The 21,579-nt window shown below is 37.3% G+C and overlaps 1 protein-coding gene across 1 annotated transcript in view; it reads left to right on the forward strand.

Annotated features, from left to right (window-relative positions):
• Positions 1-20,643, forward strand: part of BRCA2 (BRCA2 DNA repair associated) — a 69,267-nt gene extending 48,624 nt beyond the window's left edge. Inside the window, exons 22-27 of the mRNA XM_081302726.1 lie at positions 1,344-1,542; positions 1,986-2,149; positions 2,238-2,376; positions 17,105-17,349; positions 18,874-19,020; positions 19,894-20,643. Coding sequence (XP_081158852.1) covers positions 1,344-1,542; positions 1,986-2,149; positions 2,238-2,376; positions 17,105-17,349; positions 18,874-19,020; positions 19,894-20,523 — 1,524 coding nt within the window. The 3' untranslated portion in view covers positions 20,524-20,643. The remainder of the gene's footprint in view (positions 1-1,343; positions 1,543-1,985; positions 2,150-2,237; positions 2,377-17,104; positions 17,350-18,873; positions 19,021-19,893) is intronic.
• Positions 20,644-21,579: the final 936 nt, after the last annotated feature.

Raw genomic sequence — 21,579 nt, forward strand, 5'->3', positions numbered from 1 at the left:
ATGAGCAGTGTTATTCTGAGTAAAATTCTCTCCTGTCTCAAATGTTACAACTTGACTCTTCTGTGAGAAGCCCATTTTAAAGTCCAAGGGGATACTTGCTGCAAGTTGCCATGTTTAAGATTTATTTGTTGAAGTTTATGTGTTCTTTGAGTCATCCTGAATATAGTTTTAATTCCATCCCCAGAATTTAACAAAACACTTATTATTCTAGTTTCCTTTTATAGAATTAACAGATATTATAAGGAGGAACTAAAGGGGACAGAATGAGAGCTGAATGTCTAAGTTCAGCCACTTGTAGCTAGACAAGTGATTTGTCTCTGAGGGCCTTGTTCTCATTTTCTATCAAGTGGAAGCATAAAAGTAGGTTCTCTCTAAAGCTCTGAGTGTATCTAATTATATCAGATTTGAATTAGATAAAAATCACCATTGTAAAGTTCTTAGAGGGGAAAACAGCCATCAATTTCTAAATAGCCTTGTTAAAAGAATTTGTTTGCAGTGGCAATGTTGAATATCATAGATGTTCTGAAATTGTAGGATTTTTTTTTTTTTAATTCATGTTTAAACTAGACTCTTTGTATTTAGAAGACGTTTTTGGAATACATAGATTGTATATCCCTTCCCAGAATTGATTAGGACATTAAGATGTATAAGACTGTAGCAATCTCATAGGGAACATGTCTAGATTCCATTTCCCATTTTATTTTTTTATTCATTTGTTTTTCTTAGACTGGATAAAATTCCAAGGAGCAACAGACAGGAATTGGCCAAAATTAGTGGAGAAAATGTGTCAAGGCATAGATAAAAGTGCTTGTAGTAAACGTTTGTTTCAGATTATATCTACTATCCCAAAGAGCTGATGAAATTTAATTATAGGGGATATGAATAAAGATTCCTAAGTCATCCTCTTAACATGTGGCCTGTGCAAGTTATTTATTCCTTTCTGTGCCTCAGTTTCATCAACTGTAACATAATAACAATAATAGCACCTACATTGAAGGATTATTGTGAGGATTAAATGAATTGGTACATTTACAACACATAGATCTGTTTCTCAAATATAGTGAGAAATCACGTTAGCCATTTATGACACAGATAGTGGTGGGTGTGATTAGAATACATTTAGAATTAGAGAATTTTCTCCACCCCTAGGGAGATTTGTCACAAGGATTAGTAAACAGTTTGAGGCCTCTGAAGACACTGTGTGATAAACAGTGCATTAAGCCATATTCTTAAAGTGAACTCTAATCTGTTGCATGTTATTCCCATGTAAAGCAATCTGATTATAGTAGGTAGGATTTTGTTTTGTTTGCCTTTTTTTATTTCAATACTTTAAATGGTTACAGGGTTATTTCAGTGAAGAGCAGTTAAGAGCTTTGAATAATCACAGACAGATGTTGAATGATAAGAAACAAGCACAGATACAGTTGGAATTCAGGAAGGCCAGGGCATCTGCTGAACAAGAAGAACAAGGTTTATCAAGGGATGTTACAGCTGTATGGAAGTTGCGTATTGTAAGCTACAGGAAAAAAGAAAAAGATTCAGGTTAGTATGCATTTTTTTTGGTTCATATCAGTTTTGTTAAGTCAAAAAATGGCATTTTTACAAATGATTACAAATGCTAGATAAAGTATAAAGTTAATGTATATAAGGGAAGCAAAATGGGCTGTCAGCACTCACAAATTAATTAATACAATCCTTAAATCTTTATTGTTATTTGTATTTGTTTTTTCTTTTCTTTTTTTCAGTTCCTGGAATTGAACCCAGGGTTGCTTAATCAGTAAGCCACATCCCTAGCCCTTTTTTTAATGTTTTATTTTGAGACAGGGTCCCTCTAAGTCCTTAGTGCCTTGCAGTCCTCCTACCTCAGCCTCCTGAGTCACTGGGATTACAGGTGTGCACCACTGCGCCTGGTCTGTATTTGTTTTTAAACAAGAATTTTAATAATAGTTCTTCCCTTTTTGTCTTCTTCATATTTCCCTAAACAGCTATGTTAAGTATCTGGCGTCCATCATCAGACTTATATTCCCTGTTAACAGAGGGAAAGAGATACAGAATCTATCATCTTGCAACATCAAAATCTAAAAGTAAATCTGAAAGAGCTCACATACAGTTATCAGCAACAAAAAAAACTCGATACCAACAACTACCGGTAAAAAATTTTCATTTTAATCTTTCCATTTTGATAAATGCATATTACTTTGGAGAATCTCCATATACTGAATATTTGTTTTCTGTAGGCTTCTGATGAAGTCTTACTCCAGGTTTATCATCCAAGGGAGCCCCTTCACTTCAACAGACTATTAGATCCAGACTTCCAGCCATCTTATTCTGAAGTGGACCTAATAGGATTTGTGGTTTCTGTTGTGAAAAAGATAGGTAATTGTGGCTTTTTATTGATTCATTTGAAAAACATTGTCTTTTAAACTTTATCTTCTAATAACTAGTTGGATCTTCCAGTTGACAAATTTGCTAACTAGCAGTGTGAAAGTAGTCATCCTTTAATCTCTGATTTTTAAGAAAAAGTTATTCTACATTATTTTCAAGGTAACAGTGTAATCCCATTCTGTGCAACTTATTTTAAATAAAAGTTTTTCAGGACAGTAGTAATTACTATGAAATAATTATAATCTGCTCAGTTAGGAGAGCATTCAAACCTCCAACATCTTCAGCTTTTACTGCTTCCCAGCATCTTAGCCAACTTTATCTCTATTTTATTCTTAAATGTGACACAGCACATTCTTCCCTTGTCTGCCTGAGCAATGCACCTGTTCAGGCCCAGCTTTGGTCCCTTCCTTAGGCAGGAAGCCTTCCATTTCTTTTTTTTTTTGTTTTTAATATTTATTTTTTAGTTGTAGTTAGACACAATATTTTTATTTTATTTTTATGTGGTGCTGAGGATCGAACCCAGGGCCTTTTGTGTGCTAGGCGAGTGCTATACCACAATCCCAACCCACAAAGCCTTCCATTTCTTGATGACTTACTATGTCCCAGGCACCTCAGCTCAGTCCTAACTCTTTCTCCCACTCAAGCATTGTAACACTCTCCTTGCTGTTACATCTCAGAGCCTGTGCTCTGGTCTGTCTTGGCGTTTTCAGTCTGTGATCCATGCAACTTTGTCATGGGTCAGCACCCCTTCCCTGACCACTATTCCTAAGAGAAAAGCACCCCCTCTGCTCCCCTTTACTCTGCTTCATTTTCCTCCATGGCATTCTTTATTATTGTTGTTTTGTGTTGTTTTGTTTTGTTTTTACCAACTTTTCTCTCATGATTTCTCCCTTCCTCAGTTCTTTGGCTTAAGTTTACTGGGTTTTTTTGTTTTGTTTTGTTTGTTTGTTTTTTTGAGAAGGCTTCAAATAAACCATATTCCATGAGGTCCTCACACTTTCAAATACATACCTGCTGCCTTAATTCTGAGATTGCATCTGAGCTATATATAGTGGAGTATCCCTAATCCAAAAATACAAAATGCTCCAAAATCTGAAACTTTTTGAATACCAACATAATACTCCAAGTAGAAAATTCCACACCTGGGCTGGGGATGTGGCTCAAGTGGTAGTGTGCTCGCCTGGCATGCGTGCAGCCCAGGTTCGATCCTCAGCACCACATACAAACAAAGATGTAGTGTCTGCTGAAAAACTAAAAAATAAATATTAAAAAATTCTCTCTCTCTCTCTCTCAAAAAAAAAGAAAATTCCACATTTGACATCAAGTGATGGGTTGCAGTCAAATGTAGGCATATTAAAGATGCTATATAAAATTACTTTAAGGCAGCCGAGCATGATGGAACACACCTAAAATCCCAGTTACGTGGGAGACTGAAGCAGAATCACAAGTTTGAGGTCAGCCTGAGCAACTTAGTATGACCTTATCTCAAAAGCTAAAATAAAAAGGACATAGCTCAATGATAAAGCACTTCTTGCATTCAATCTCCAGTACCACAAAAAAGGAGAAAACATTACCTTCAGGCTACATGTATAAGATATACAAGAAACATCGGTGAATTTTGTGTGTGGACCTGGTCTCATCCCAAAGATGCCTTATTATGTTTATGAAAATACACTAAAATCCAAAACACTTCTGGCCCCAAGCATTGCAGATAAGGGATACTCAGCCTGTGTAATATTATGAGGTCATGCTTTTCCCTTCCCTTGTTTTGTCAAGGAAGTTTAGAACTGGCCTGATTTTTCCCTAAATGAGGAATTTTCCTAAATGGCTGATTTTATTTCAGGACACTTAAAGAAGATTTGTTTCCAAAATCTTAACTAAGCTATGTATCTGTATACCATTCTCTTGGAACATAGATGTTCTTTTAATCTGCAGGTTCAGAGTTTTATATATTTCTGGGAAATTTTCCCAGTTTTGAGCATTTCTTTTTTAGGATCCCTGCTTCAGGAATACTGGTTAGCCCTGTGTTGGATTATTTTTACTTTTGCTTTTATGTCATTGCTTTTACCTTTTTTGTCCTTTCCATCTTTATTCACCTGGATTATAATCAGCCTTTATGTCCTTAATTTTTTTTCCTGCAATACAATATGTATGTCTTGTTCCTGGTTATTTATAATATATATGTCTGTCCCATGGTGATGATCTATTAGTGTGCTCAGTTTATTTCTTTTGTCCTGCAGTCTTTTTGTCTTGCAGAGCTATTTATCATCTTATATGCAAGAATACATTTTATGGGCTATATACTCTTACTGAATTCTACAGCTCGAATCAGTTGTGAAGAATTTGGAAGTTTTCTTCCATTCTTTGAGTTTTATTTTCTTTGCTTTTTGCCCTTAAAAAAAATGGTTTTTCTTAGTTATACATAACATTAGATTTATTTCAATATAATTATAAAACATGGAATATAATTTTCTCTAATTCAGTCCCTAGTATTTCCTGTTTCTCTTCCCTTCTCCCTCCCCCTATTCCTTCCCTTCCCTTCTCTCTACTAATCTTTCTGCTGTTCACTTATAGGTTTTTTATTAGTATCTTGTAAATATACATGATGGTGAGTTTCACTGTGGTATGTTCATGTGTGTGCATTGGAAAGTCTCGTCGGTTCTTCCCTTATCTCGTACCTTCTCCTTCCCACACAGTCCACTTCATCTAGTCCACTGAACTTCTGTTTTGATGAAATCCACCCTACCTTTTTCTTTCTCTCTTTCTTTCTTTTCTTCCCCTTATTAATTGGCCTATCTTCCCAAATCAGAGAAAACATTCAAACTTTGTGTGCTCATTTTTTTAAAATATTTTTTTTCGTTGTAGTTGGACACAGTATCTTTATTTTATTTTTTTATTTTTATGTGGTGCTGAAGATCGAACCCAGTGCCTCGCATGTGCTAGGTGAGCGCTCTACAGCTGAGCCACAACCCCAGCCCTGTGTGCCCATTTTTAATGTGTTTTGTTTGGTCTTTGTGTTTTATAGCCTTGTGGGCTTTTCATTGGCTATTATCAATATGTTACATTGTTGCCATGCCGTTGAAGTTCATGTCAATCATGCCATGACTTTCTTTACACATCTTGTTATATGGGATAGAGTGTAAGGAGCCTGAGGGTGCAAACAGGGAAGCAAGTTGGAGATTATTGGGATAATGTGATGTTCCTGAGGTTGTGGCTCATCTAGGTAGAGCACTCGCCTAGTACATGGGAGGCACTGGGTTCGATCCTCAGCACCACATAAAAATAAATAAATAAAATAAAGATATATTGTATTCACCTACAACTACAAAAATATTTTTTAAAAAAGAGAGAGATGATGATGGACCAGACAAAAGTTCTAGACATGGTAAGAAGCAGTTAGATCCTGGCAGTATTTTGAAGGCAGAGGGACAGTGTGGGATGGTCTGAGCATCTAGAAAAGTAGAATTGCCATTCTCTGAGAGGGAAGGACTGCAAGAAAACACATTTGTGGAGAAATTTAGGAGCTCAGTTTTGGAAGGTAAGTATTAAATTATTAGGCATCTCAGTAGAGGTGTCTGTTTGACAGTTTATAGATTTATAGGAGTCTTAAGGGAAATAGTCTGGGATAAAGATGCATACAGGTGACATTTAAAGCCATGAGAATGAGGTCACTGGGGTGTGAGGGTAGATAGAAAAAAGAGATCCAAAGCCTGATTCAAGCACTTTGATTCTTAGAAGTGGAGGAGATAAAGGAACCAGTAAAGGAAACAGGAGCAGCCAGAGAGGTGGTAGGAACACGGAGGAGACTGTGGGATTCAAGAGACAAAAAGGAATTGTCTGGTATGAGAGGAATCAAGTCTGTCAGATGCTGTTTGGCAGCACTGACAGTGAGGGGAGGACTAAGAGTTGGCCACTGGCTTTAGCACCACATCGGAGCCATGGTGGAGCAGTAGGAGTGAATGGCTGGCTGAAGGGGAACAGAGGGAAGAGACGAATATCGACAGTGTAAGCATAGCAAGGGCACTTTGTTTTAATGGAAGAAATATGAGCAGGAGCTAGAATGGGACTTGGGATTAAGAGAATGTTTTTTCAGATGAAAGTGTTAACACCATACTGATAAAGTCCAGTAAAGGAGGTAAAAATTGATGATAGAAGAAAACAAGACACTTGTAGAGCACCGTTTCAGTCACCATGTGCGGAAGCTGTGCAGTGGCTATGTAGTAAGATTAGCCTTAGCCAGGGGCACAGATGGGCAGAAAGGGTAAGGCGTGTAGGTACAGGTGTATATGGAAAAGTTGGTACAGAAGAGGACACTGGTGGCAGACCTGTTCTGACAGCTTCTGTTTCCTCACTAAAATGGGGAGCTGAGTCGCCAGCTGAGAGTCAGAATGGAGGAAGAGGTGGTAGAGGTTTGAAAAGAGAAAAGGCATGAAGCCATCATTTAAGAAAGTGGGAGAGTGACTAGACTAGACACGGCCACCGTGACTGCCATGCCCGCTGGAGATTAATATTCATGAATGCATTTTTTTTTTCCAGCCGTGTCCATCTGTAATGGTGTGGGCATGAAGTAGTTGGAAAATGGGATTTAAGCAGTCATAGTTCAGCTGGTGAACAAGAGAAGAAAGAAAGAATTTGTGGGTATCTGTAAGGGAAGGATTTTAATAATTGACCTTAGGCATTCAGCGTGACACAGAGAAAAGAAGAGACGTAGGGAAATGCAGAACAGTGAATGGGGTAAGAAAGCTGGATTATAAGTCCCAGAGGGCTGGAGGATTGTTTGAATTAGGGTCCAGCAGGGTGGAGCCGGAAAGGTCAAAGGAGGTGGTTAAAGAAGAAGATACTTCAGATTCTGGAGGAGATGAGAGTCCTGGAAATACCGAAGTCTGAGGTATGTCCAGTGGATGAGTTAGTGATGGAAAACAGGGGACACGATCATTCAAGAAGAAAACAGGGAACTAGGAATCCAGGATTTGGGAAGTATTCCCTTGTAGGTACTGAAATCACCATGAAACATGGCTGAAGTAGTGATAGATGACAGTGAGTGATGAGTTAAAATCCTCAAGAAATGAAAGGGAGTGAGTGACCCAGAGGTCTGCAGATGCCTACAGAAAATGGAGGTAGTGAATGATAGAGGCTGGTAACCTGAGATTCAAAGCTGAGTGTTTTCAGGACAAGGGAATAGCAGTGAAAAGCTAGGAAGACATCTGCCCCACCCTATCCCAGAGGTCTACAGGGACAGCTGGGCCCTTAGACAAGAATCAGGTTTCGGTCACAGCAAGGTGGCAAAGAGCATTATTGAAAAGGCTGGGGGTGATGGAGGCGCAGTGACAGAATTCCAGGAGGCAGGGAGAGAGGTAGACAAGGGTGTTGCAAAAGGCCGAGTGCAAAGCCTGGAAACCAAGACCGGGGAGCAGTGGGTGACCTAGGAGGCGGGGCTTGTGGGGACTTGTTGGGATTAGTTCTGATGGTCCCAAAGCAGATGGGTGGTGGCAAGGCAAGGTGGGAGAGGAAAAAAGGAGGATGCCGCCAGAACCCTGTGTAGTCTTTGGCTCTTTTTCTGTTTATCCAAGACCAGATTGGTTTTCCATCTTAGTTTACAGTGGGAGGCCTGGACATTCGAGTTTCTGTGCACTGCACAGTCAGTATCCATGGAGGATGTCATCTGAGCTCCTAGGTCATTTTCCCAAGTTCAGTGAATAACTCTGAATACTGATTCAAATATTAGAGCATTCCTTTTTGGTAGTTTTTGGTGAATATTACTTTCTTGTTTTGGTAATCTAATTTGATGTTAAGCATGCCTCCTTAAGCCGGGAGTCACTCAAGTCTAATCATGATGCTTCTCTGCTTAAAATCTTCAGCAGCTCTCTGCCCCTTAGAAAATGAAACCCGGACAGTTCTGTATGCCAAAAGCCCTTCAGCTTCCTGCCTTCAACCACCACCCCACGCACCTCCGCTAAACTGTAGTTTCATGTCCCTAATATGCAATAGCATTTCATGCTCCCTACCTTTGAAAATGTTCTTCACTTAGCTTAAAATGTCCTTTCATTCTCCCCCTCATGACGAATTCTTCCCACTCAATGCTCAGCTCAGATGTTACCTTCCTGGCTGGTGCTCATGAGCAGGTTAGAGTCCTTCAGTTTCTGTCACATGTTGCATGTTTGACTGTTTTAGCTCTGTCTACAGGGTTCATAGTCCTGTCTCTACATTTTTTAATTACCCCTCTCTAAACCTAATTATACCATGATCTCTTTAAAGACAGCACCTTGTTCTAATTCCTTTCCATCCCCACTTCTAACATCATAGAGTGAGAGAAGGTGTTGAAAACCTCTGTGCGCAGCATGTCTTGCAACCCTCATAGGAATCCCACTTTATAGATGAGGAAACTGGAGCTTGGAGAGGTAAAATAGCCTGTGCAGGACACAGTGCTAGAAAGGAATTTGAACCCATACTCTCAGGATCTAAAAGCTCATAAGTTCTTTCTGGCACTTCATGCTGCCAAATTAAAACCAAACCCAACATTTGGGAGTTGTATTTGCTCTAATGTTTTGTTACTGTATTATAGAATCATTGTGATAAATGAATTAATTGAGATCATCTCTTAAATTGGGTTCCTTGAGAATAAGACTGGGATTTTATGCAGAAGATTTACTTAAAAGTGCCCTTGGGAACAGAAGCAGCAGTGGGGCAGAGGGATAAGATTGATTCAGGGGGCTGGGGATGTGGCTCAAGCGGTAGCGCGCTCGCCTGGCATGCGTGCGGCCCGGGTTCGATCCTCAGCACCACATACCAACAAAGATGTTGTGTCCGCCGAAAACAAAAAATAAATAAATATTTAAAAAAAAAAAAAAGATTGATTCAGCCTTTCCTTCCTTAGGGACTTGCGGAGCTGGGATTGCCTTTCAGAGGCATGGCAAGGTGAGGTGAGGGGACAGTCCTTGGATGCTGGCTTCTTTCAGGGAGCCTGGTTACCTTAGGCAAGACAGCACCCTTCAATCCAGGGGAGGTTTGTTCCTTGGTTCTGAAGGAGGATCTACTCCTGCACGAGGGTGTATACTCCAGTGTAGTCTGATGATAATTTCAGAAACATTTTAATGAAATGTTGAAAAAGAAATTAAAAATGTACAAAGAATTCTATGCAGGTTCAGAATAGCCCAGACTATAAAACTGCAGAATATTTTTCTTCTTACTTTTTTATTTTCATGAAAATTTATTTAGTGCCAGCATTCTTAAAGTGTTAGGTTAAATTCTTCTATTCAATACCATTTGTACAAGATGTATTATAATTGGGGAAATTCCATTTCTTTTTCTGTAGTTTGATCTAGATATGGAACCTCTCCTTATGAAAAAAATGAAATGAAGAAATTACCCTTAAGTGTTTGTTTTTGTTTATGTATTCTAATGTTTTCCAATAGGCGTGTATTGCTTTTATAGTTGGAAGGAACACATGGTATGTTAAAGAAGGACATTTAGGAGAAAGACAGTAATAAAATCATTTTGAATATAATTAGAGACAGATTACAAAATTAGAAAATTGAATGTGGTTGAGAAATTCATAGTATTTCTAAAAGCAGCATTTAATATTTAATTTAAAATTATCTACTAAATAAATCTACTTGTAACTTGGAAAACAGGATAAACAAATCATTATCCAAAAGAACTGAATGACAGTTCTTTCCATTCTTTATCATTTCTTAGGGATATATAATCTTCAGAGTAACAGATACAAGAAATTGAATACTTGATGCCAGTCCAAACTTAGTTTTCCCTGGCCTCAGTCCTTTAGGGTTTATCCAGAGGCATCTACCCATTTTTGGTATCACAATTTTCTGATTTTTTATTTTGAACTAATTTCAGATGCTCAAAAAAATTGTATAAAAAAAATAGTAGAGTTTCCAAATATTCCTCACCCAGCTTTTCCTAATATTATCTTGCATGACCATAGTACAATTATTAGAATTAGGAAGTTAACATTGGCTTAATGTTATTACATAAACAATAGGTTTGTTTAGATATTTGAGTTTTAAGTTTCTTATATTATTTTCCTTTTTCTGTTTCAGGATCCTAAACAGGATCCCATATTGCATTTATTCTTCTATAGTCTCCTCCCGTCTTTTAATGATCCCTTAGTTGGCTTTTGTTTGTCCAACAAACACTTGTGAATGGATTTATCATTATTTTTTAGCATTTCCCCTGAGGTGGGTTTGTCTGATGTTTTCTCATGACTGGAATGAAGCTGTGCATTTTGTGCACAATTGCCACCAAAATGATGGTATGTCCTTCACACACCAGATGTTGATGTTTTTTAGTGGTGTACTGGTAACCATAACCACTTGGTTAACATGATATCTGCTAGGGTCCCCCTCCTTCAGTGGAATAACTGCCTTTCCCTTTGTAGTTAGTAAATGGATTAGCGGAGAGTCTTTGAGACAGTGCAAATCCTATTTCACCTCAGATTTCCCCCATTTATTTTAGCAACCATCATTTACTTTGCTTGCAGTAGTTATTAATGTAATGCTTGCCTAATGATAATTCTCCTTTTCTTTTCATACTGTCTTTGTGAATTGGAATTCATTAAAATTCTATTAGAAAAAAAACTGCCCCTTTTTCTCCCATTGTTTACTTAATTATTTATATCAGTATGGGTTTAGGAATATTAATCCTATTCTGATTAAAATTTACTACCTTTGGGGCTGGGGATGTGGCACAAGCGGTAGCGCGCTCGCCTGGCATGCGTGCGGCCCGGGTTCGTGTCTCTCTCTCTCTCTCTCTCTCTCTCTCTCTCTCTCTCTCTCTCTCCTCTCACTCTCTCTTTAAAAAAAAAAAAATTTACTACCTTTACTCTCATTGCTTCAGCTTTGGCCACATGGAGCCTTTCAAGTTGGCACTTGTGTTTTAATAGACTTATTAAAACACTTCTGAGCATTTCACTTTTTGAGCATTTCCTTAATTTTGGTGACACAAGATAGTTCAGGTTCATCTTGTATGTTCCCTGCCCCAATCCTGGAAGCAACCACTTCTCCAAGGAATTTGGCTCTTTTTATCAGAAAGTTGTGTTTAAAACAAGGGTCCCTCATTGGTCCTGAGTCAGAGCTTACTCGAAGAGTGCTGCTTCCTCCTCATCACTGCTGCCCCGGTCCTGGGCCCCTTTCCTTTGGATTTCTGGTTTAATGAACAGATACACATTTTTTCCGTCGTCTTCTTACTATTAAGAATAATCTAATCTAATCTCTCTTTTGTGCTCTTCTTTCTTAACACTATTTCCTCTATCAGTTGATAGAGTTTTCCTTCATTCTTATTTTCAGCATTCTAGTACACCACTGTGTTGATGTGTAGTGCCAGCTACTGTCCTGTGGATGAGCTAAGGTAGGTCACTTCCAGTATTTACAAACAGTGCTTCAGAGAGTAGCCGTGTTCACAGGTGTTTTCATGAACCTTGTTTATCTGTGCTTTACCATTATTAGTTAGATCTGGCTTCAAAGTGGAATACTAGAAGTGGAATTGCTGGGTAGAAAGACAAGTGCATGTGCAGCTTTGCTAGACATTGCCATATTTTTCTCCAAAAGGATGGCACACCTCTATATTCTTGTCAGCCACGTAGGAGTACACTTGCCATGGCCACAGTTACAGAATGTGTTGTCATTGAAATTTTAGCACATTAAGCAACAGGTCATTTTGAAAATTCTGGGTTTTCACTTAAATCCAGTGTTTTATTTCCCCATATTTTTTATTGGTGGATTATAGTTGTCCATAGTGATGGGATTTATTGTTACATGTTTATACATACTTCCATATAGCAATATCACTTGGCCAATGTCACTCCCGAGCACTTCTCCCTCCCGCCCTTGGACCCTTTCCTCTGCTGACCTCCCTTTGGTTTTCATGTAATCCCCACCCCTTCCACCTTTCTTTTCCTTTGTCTCTCTAGTTTCCATATACAAGAGAAAACATGTGACCTTTTACCTTCTGAGTTTGACTTATTTTGCCTAACATGGTGGTCTCTAGTTTTATCCATTTTCTTACAAATGACATAATTTCTTTTTTTTTTAATAGCTGAATAAAACTCCCTTGTGAATATATATTACATTTTTTTGTCCATCCTCTACTGATGGACACCTAGGCTGGTTCCATAGTTTGGCTATTGTGAATTGCCCTGGGCGTGTATATATCACCATAGTATGATGACTTTAGTTCTTTAGGATAAGTACTGAGAACTGGTATTGCTGAGTCATAGGATGGTTCCATCCCTAGTCTTTTTTTTTTTTTTTAATATTTCTTTAGTTGTAGTTGGACGTAATACCTTTATTTTATTTATTTATTTTTATGTGGTGCTGAGGATCGAACCCAGGGCCTCACACATGCTAGGCGAGCGCTCTACCGCTAAGCCACAACACCTGCCCCATCCCTGGTCTTTTAAGGAGCTTCCATAGTGGTTGGACTAATTTACAATCCCACCAATAGTTTAAGTGTTCCATTTTCTCTACACCCTCTTCAGCATTTATTATTATTTGTATTCTTGCTGACCGAAATTCTGACTTCTGACTGGTGTGAGATGGAATCTCAGTGTAATTTTGATTTGCATTTCCCTAATTGTTAATGATGTTGGAACTTTTTTTATATATATTCACTGGCCATTTGTATTTCTCCTTTTGAGAAGTGTCTCTTTAATTCGTTTGCCCATTTCTTATTGGATCATTTGATTTTTTTTCGGTGTAAATTTTTTTTGAGTTCTTTATATATATTATGTATTAATTCTGTGTCAGAAGAGTAGTTAGTGAAGAATTTCTCCCATCCTGTAGGTTCTCTCTTCATATTCCAGCAATGGCTAGGCACTAAACAGGAAACTTTGCTGTGCAGAAGCTTTTAATTTGATGTCATCCCATTTATTAACTCTTGGCATTATTTCCAGAGCTCTAGGGGTCCTAATGAGAAAGTTGTGGCCTGTGCCTATATGGTGTGTGTTGACCCTACATTTTCTTTTTAGGAGTTGCATAGTTTTGATCTAATTCAAAGGTTGGTAGGTCTTTGATCCATTTTGAGTTGATTTTTTTGTGCAGGGTGAAAGAGAAGGCTCAAGTTTCATTCTTCTACCTATGGATAACCAGTTTTTCCAGTACTATTTGTTAAGATTGTCTTTTGGAGGAAACCCTTACAAATTCATTCTATGAAGTTAGTATCACTGTGAAACCAAAACTAGACGGACACTTCAAGGAAAGAAAACTTTAGACCAATATCCCTGGTGAACACAGGTGCAAAAATTGTTTATAAAAAATACCAGCAAGTAGCGTACAAAAGCATATTAAAAAGATACTGCAGCTGGGCACAGTGGTGCATGCCTGTAATCCCAGCAGCTTAAAGACCGAGGCAGAAGGATCCCAAGTTCAAAGCCAGCCTCAGCAATGGCTAGGCACTAAGCAAGTCAGTGAGACCCTGTCTCTAAATAAAATACAAAATAGGGCTGGGGATATGACTTCAGTGGTCAAGTGCCCCTGAGTTCAATCCCCAGTACCAAAAAAAATTTTTAAAAGATAGTGCACCATGATCAAGTGGGGCTCATCCCACGGATGCAAGATTGGTTCAACAAGTATAATTCACAACATCATTAAACTCAAAAGACAAGAATCACACAATTATCTCAATAGATGAAGAAAACACATTTGATGAAATACAGTGTCCACTCATATTCAAAACACTAGAAAAACTAGGGATAGTAGGAACATACATCAATATTATAAAAACTCTATATGTTAAACCCAAAGCCAACATCATTCTGAATGAAGAAAAAGTGAAAGTACTTCCTCTAAAAACTGGAACAAGACAAGGATACCCTCTTTTACCACTGCTTTTTGACACACTCCAACTCTGGCCAGAGCAGTTAGGCAAAAGAAAGAAATTAAGGGGATACCAATAGGAAAAGAAGAGCTCAACCATCCCTATTTGACAATGATATAATCCTATATTTAGAAGGCCCCAAAAACTACACCAGAAAACTTCTAGAACTCATAAACAAATTCATCGAAGTAGCAGGATATAAAGTTAACAACATAAATCAATTGTGTTCCTATACTCCAATGATGAATCAGCTGAAAAGAGAAATTAGGAGGACTACCCCCTTCACAATCACCTCAAAAAAAAAAAAAAAAAAAAAAGAAGAAGAAGAAAAACTTGGAACTTGGGAATTAATCTAAAGAAAAGAGTTACAATGAAAACTACATAACACTAAAGAAAGAAATTAAAGAAGGCCTTAGAAGATGGAAAGATTTCCCATGTTCTTGCATAGACAGAATGAATATTGTCAAAATGGCCATGCTACCAAAAGTGCTATGCAAATTTAATACAATTCCTGTTAAAATTCCAAAGACATTCTTTATAGAAATAGAAAAAGCAGTTACAAAATTCATTTGGAGAAATAAGAGGCCCTGAATAGCCAAAACAATCCTTAGAAAAGTGAAGCAGGAGGCATCACAATGCAAGACCTTAAATTACACTGCAGAGCTATAGTAACAAAAACAGCATGGTTTTGGCACAAAAACAGACATGAAGACCAGTGGACTAGAACAGAAGAGACAAAGACAAATTCACACAAATATAATCTCACACTAGACAGAAACGCCATAAACATACATTGGAGAAAAGGTAGCCTCTTCAACGAATGGTGCTGGGAAAACTGGAAATCCATATGCAGCAGGATGGAATTTAACACCTCTCTCACCCTGCATAAAACTCAACTCACAGTGGATCAAAGACATAGGCATTAACGACTGGTAGAGAACGTGCTTCACATGTGTGAGGCACTGGGTTCGATCCTTAGCACCACATAAAAATAAAGATATGTCCATCTACAACTAAAAGAATTAAAAAAAAAAAAAAACTAGTCATTAGGTCAGAAACCTACTAGAAGAAAAAACCCAACACTCCATCATGTCAGCTTAGGAACCAAATTCCTTAATAAGACTCCTAAAGCATAAGAAGTAAAATCAAGAATCAATAAATGGGATGATATCAAACTTAAAAAAAAAATTCTTCACAGCAAAGGAAACAATCAGCAGCATGAAGAGAGAGCCCACAGAATCAGAAGAAAATCATCGCCACCTATACTTAAGATAAAGCATTAACTCTAGGATATATAAAGAACTCAGAAAAACTTAACACCCAAAAAACAACCCCATCAATAAATGGGCAAAGAACTGAACAGAAGCTTCACAGAAGAAATATGAATGGGTCAATAAATATATAAAAAAATGTTCAACATCTCTAGCGATTAGAAAAATGCCAATTAGAACTACACTGAGATTTCATCTCCAGTCAAAATGGCAATTTATCAAGAACACAACAAATGTTGGTGAGGATGTGGGAGAAAAGCATAGACTCATACATTTCTGGTGGGACTGCAGATTGGTGCAACCACTCTGGAAATCAGTATGGAGATTCCTCAGAACATTAGGTATGGAACCACCATTTGACTTGGCTATACCACTCCTAGGTATATATTCAAGGCAGCTAAAATCAGCATAGTACAGTGAAGTGGCCACATCAATGTTTATAGAAGCTCGATTCGATTCATAGTAGCCAAGCAACTAAGTGCTCTTCAACAAATGAATGGATAAAGAAAATGTGGTATATATACACAGTGGAATATTACTCAGCCATAAAAAAGAATGGCTGGTAAATGGATGGACTGGAGACTAGCATGCTAAGTGAAATGAGCCAATCCCAAAAAACCAAAGGCAGAATGTTCTGTCTGATATGCAGATGCTTAACATACAATGGGAGGCAGTGAATAGAAGTTCAGTGGATTAGACAAAGGGGAATGAAGGGAAGAGAGGAAAATAGGAATAGGAAAGACAATGGAATTAAGACAATGGAATTAACTTTCCCATGTACATATATGAATACACCACAGTGAATCTCCGCACCATGTTCATCCACAGGACCGGTAAATTACTTCATGTTTGTATAAATATGTCATAATACACTGTTATATGTAACTAAAAAGAACAGATAAAAATTTTTAAAAAGCATGAAGGGCAGTGTTGGGGCAGGGGCTCTTTTCTCCAGTGTATTTTTCAGCACCTTTGTCAAGGATCGGATGACTATAGGTGTGGAGGTTTGTCTGTGTCTTCTTTTCTGTACTACTGGTTTGTGTGTGTTATGTGCCAGTACCATGCAGTTTTTGTTACTATAGCTCTGTAGTATAATTTGAAGTCAAGTGCCTCCAGCATTGCTTTTTTTTTTGGCTTAAAATTGCTTTAGCGATTTCTGGGTCTTTTATCCTTCCAAATGAATTTTAGAATTGTTTTTACTAGTTCTGTGAAGAATGTTATTTGATATTTTGGGAACCGCATTGAATCTGTATTGCTTTTGGTAATATGGCCATATTAACAATATTAAGTCTGCTTATCCATGAACATGGGAGATCTTTCCATATTCTGAGGTCTTCTCTAATTTTTTTTCTGCAGTGTTCTATGGTTTTCATCGTAGAGGACTTTCACCTCTTTGGTTAGATTTATTCTTACATATTTTAGGCTACTGTGAATGGAATTGTTTTTCTGATTTCTTTCTCAGCAGATTCACTGTTGATATATAGGAAAGCTACTGAGTTTTGTATATAGTAAATCCAGTTATTTTGTTTTTATTATTAGCATATATTAAAATAAATAGGCATATTACCAGTCCCTTACATTTTTAAATTTATCTGATGATTTTTTTTTTTTCATTCAAGGTCTTGCTCCTTTGGTCTATTTGACAGATGAATGTCATAATTTATTGGCAATAAAGTTTTGGATCAATCTTAATGAAGACATTATTAAACCTCATGTGCTAATTGCTGCAAGCAACCTGCAGTGGCGTCCAGAATCCAAGTCAGGAATTCCTACTTTATTTGCTGGAGATTTCTCCATGTTCTCTGGCAGTCCAAGAGAGGGCCACTTTCAACAGAGGTTAAACAAAATGAAAAATACTATTGAGGTAAAATTACTTTCATCTTTACCATAAATTTTGGTAATAGTCTCCTATTTTGATGGCCCAACATCAAGGAGAAATGACTTTTATGAAAATTAAGTAGTTGAGGGAGTATTTAAGATGAGGTTTCACTCCATATTAATTACCCACAAACCTGAGGAGACAAGGGACTAGGCAAATGACCAGCTACTGGGGAGAGAAGAGTGTCTTGAAGGGAATTGAGTTCAGAGATAGAGACCAGCTAGGCAGACTAGAAATTGGAATCAAGAATGAGTTCCCTGTGGTTCACAGCAGTCGGCCTTGTGATTAGTTAATAATGTGACCACAAATTTACATTTATACTCTGTATCTTGTATCTTAACAGTTTATCCCTCTTTGATTTCAATGAATCCCAAATAGACTCTAGAATTACTTTCCCTAGGTCATATATGCGTTTTATGTACTAATATTAGCTAGTGTTTATTGAGTGCTTACTCTGTGTCAGGCTTTGTTCTAAGCCTGAGTCATTTAATTCTCCCCAAAACCCTATGAAGTGGGGAAGTGTTTTTTGCATTTTATTGATGAGAAACAGAAGTTAAATGGCTTGTCCTTTATTATATGCCAAGTTGGAAGGACCATGATTCACACTTAGGCCATCTGAATGCAGAATTCAGAACTCTTAACTACTAGGCAGGTGCTGTCTCCCTGTAAAATTTTGCATTTTATAAATTGATAACTAGTGACAATTTATTTTTTAAAAGGTTAACTCTGTAGTTTAAATGTGCAAGGTGTGTTATTCAAAATTTGTGCAAATAACATTTTAAAAGCATCAGAGTAGCTAGCATGTAAAGGAATTTTGTGTTTGTATTTTGCTTTAAAAATATCAATATGCATAGTGGAGAATAATATTCTGATTTATCTAGTTTCTGAATTGTGGGTAGGAGTTGCATTCATTATTTGGTGCTCCTATGGGGTTCCTACCGCTTTTATCCCAGATTTTTAAAGCTTTAGGTTAGGTGTAAAATCGCTGGGATTTGGCCAGTTGTGGCTCCTGAAATACCAGTTCCATGTAGTTTGACCTGAATGTTATTTCAGTTGATGCTTGGGACAGTCCTGCTGTGAGTGAGGCAGTTCTTTGGTTTTACCTCCCCAACAAGGACTCAGTGGGAGTGATTCAGGTTTCCAGCTGTGAGGTAGCATATAGAATGGAAAGTGGCAGAGGCTCCACTCCAAATCCAGTGTCATGATAATCTTCCTGGTAATTGGGAAGATCTCTTTCATCTTTTTCCTTAACACACACACATTCTCCCTGTCCTTTTCCACTCTTCCTTCTGTTTCTCACTCCTCAGCCCCTTCCTTCAACAGCTAGGTGCCCCTAAATCACTGGTGTTTGTTTTGAATTTTTGTATTGGCATGTTCGACAATTGCTATCAAATTTCGGTTGTCTCGTTGTTTGTTTCTGGTCTGAATTTATTATTTTTGATCTTAAAGGAAATAACTTGCTGGAAACATTAATTCTGAGTTTATAACTCTTCCAATTTGTTTTCTCAGAATATTGACATATTTTGCAATGATGCAGAAAAGAAACTTATGCATCTACTTAATGCAAATGATCCCAAATGCTCCACCCCTAATAAAGAATACACATCAGAGCCACACACTACTCAAACAGTCCTCGGTACAGGAAATAAGCTTCTGGTAAGTTCATGTAAATTTAAGAAATATTATATATGGAGGCAATGATATATTCTGGTGCATATGTGACATGGTAAAAATGTGATTAAAGTTAATTAGAAAGTGTGGTTAATTAGTAGGCAGCTGCTATTGGTATAGGCTACTTGAAAATTGTTGAAAAAGCAATTTTATAAAATTCTTTGGGGGCAAACTACAAACAAGTACTTTAATTTTTAGCATTCTAACTACATGTTAGATTAAAAAGCCCTTTAGGGCTGTTTCTTTTTTGCTAGAAGAGCTCTTCTTTACCATTAAAGTTCTTTGTTTATTTATTTATTTATTTTCCTTTTCTTTTCAGAATCAGGCATGGAACCCAGTGGTGCTCTACCACTGAGCCACAACCCTAGTCCTTTTTATTTTTTTGAGACAGGGTCTTATTAAGTTGCAGATTAAACCTGCCATCTTCCTGCTTCAGCCTGAGTAGATAGGATTACGACATGGCTTCCTTAGAGGTGTTTCTAAGCTCAATTTAACTCATAAAATCACAGTGTGATGTAAATCAAGCTAAAGCCTTTACTATTGGTTAAATAGCTAACACATGCTAAGTGTGGCTACATTAACACATTTAATCTTTACAACAACCCTATGAGATAAAAGCTATTTTGCACATGAGAAGACTGTGGCATTGGAGAGGTTGTAGATAGACACAATACCTTTATTTTTTTGTTTTATTTTTATGTGGTGCCAGGATCAAACCCAGTGCCTCATGCATGCTAGGCAAGTGCTCCACCTAACACCAGCCTGAGAATGTAGTATTTTTAAAGAAAGGTTAATTTGATTTTGTTTTAAGTACTGTTACATAATTATGATAGGCTACTTTTTAATTTGTTTTATTAGATGTCTTCTCCTAATAGTGAGATAAATTATCAGAGTCCATTATCACTTTGTACGCCAAAAGGGAAGTCTGTGCCCATGCCTGTATCCACTCGCATGACTTCAAAGTCCTGTTCTAAAGGAGAGAAAGAGATTGACGACCCAAAAAACTGCAAAAAGAGAAGAGCCTTGGATTTCTTAAGCAGACTTCCTCTACCTCCACCTGTTAGTCCTATTTGTACATTTGTTTCTCCTGCTGCACAGAAGGCATTTCAGCCACCACGAAGTTGTGGCAGCAAATATGAAACACCTATAAAGAAAAAAGAATTGAATTCTCCTCAAATGACTCCACTTAAAAAATTCAATGAAATTTCTCTTCTGGAAAGTGATTCAATACCTGATGAAGAACTTGCACTGATAAATACCCAAGTCATTCTGTCTGGTTCAGCAAGAAAAAGTCAACTATCTGTCAGTGACTCCATGAGGACTGTCCCCTCAGGTTCAAGGGACTCTCTTAGACAGAAAAGACATATGACATCACTGGTCAGAGATCAAGAGAATTCCCAAAACAGCACAGAAGAATGTGAGACCAGTATTCAGGACACAAGTGCAATAAGTAATATGTCTAAGAGATTGCAAAGGCAACAAAAATGAAAAGACAATACATTAGTTATTGACTCGGTCTTTCCAGATTGTAAGACATGCACAGTTTCAAACTGCACATCAGTATTTGTATAAAAAGACATGAGATGGTTTTAGATTTACCTAAGTATTTGTATGTCATAGAGACATTCTTTCCTTGATTCTATTCTGGTATGCTTTTATTTCAATTGTCTACCTTAACTGTATTTAGTAACTAACCAAAAAATCTTATTTGAATCTTTGATTGGACTGAATCACTACAGTGTTATAAAAGTAAATAAACAGACTGTTTTCTTTTAGACTGTGTCATTGTATAATTAAAACAAGGTTCTTAGTACAGTTATTTTGACTTATAGTTACTTTAGAAATTTTTTCTTATTTGTTTTAAAGAGGTGACCTCCCATGAAATAGTTTTCATATGCATAATGCATGTGTTGGTTTTGCTGTAGTTCCATCCTTTTCAAGTCAGGATGAATAGATATGTAGAGTTTTCTTCTGACCAATTCTTCATCCTTAAGTCAGCATGACTACAAAAAAAAAAAAAATAGAACCCTCAAGTGTAAAGCCTTTGTATGATTCCATTGTGACCTCTGAAATTAAATTACTTCAAGAGTTAATCTTTTTTAAAACCGTCATCCAGACTGCAGTCTCAGAGATAGTCTTCCTCTCAAGTTGTACTGCTTCTACCTGCTGTGTCTTCAGCACCATCCCAGGACCTGAAATGCTCTTCCCATGAAGCCCACCAAGGCAGAGGTTGGCAAGTTGAATTAAGATGATATTCTGTTGTTACTTTCTTAGATTTAAAGAGGAAAGGGATACAGCAGTTCTAACTAAGAGTTAATAGTATGAAGAAGCTTGTAAGTCAGGTGTTTTTAACATATCCTAAATTTATATGTAATATTTGTTCAAATCTAAACACATTTCAAAACTAAGAATAAATTCTTCTAAAATCGAACTATTTCCTTCCTTAACTGTCATCCATTATTTTTCTCTCCTCCAAAAAGCATTCATATAATCGTCTGTTCTTCTATTCTTAAGTATTCTACTGGTCTTGTTAATGTGATTTAA

This window comes from Spermophilus citellus (genome assembly GCF_964194105.1).
Source record: "Spermophilus citellus genome assembly, chromosome: 1".
NCBI classification, from domain to species: domain Eukaryota; kingdom Metazoa; phylum Chordata; class Mammalia; order Rodentia; family Sciuridae; genus Spermophilus; species Spermophilus citellus.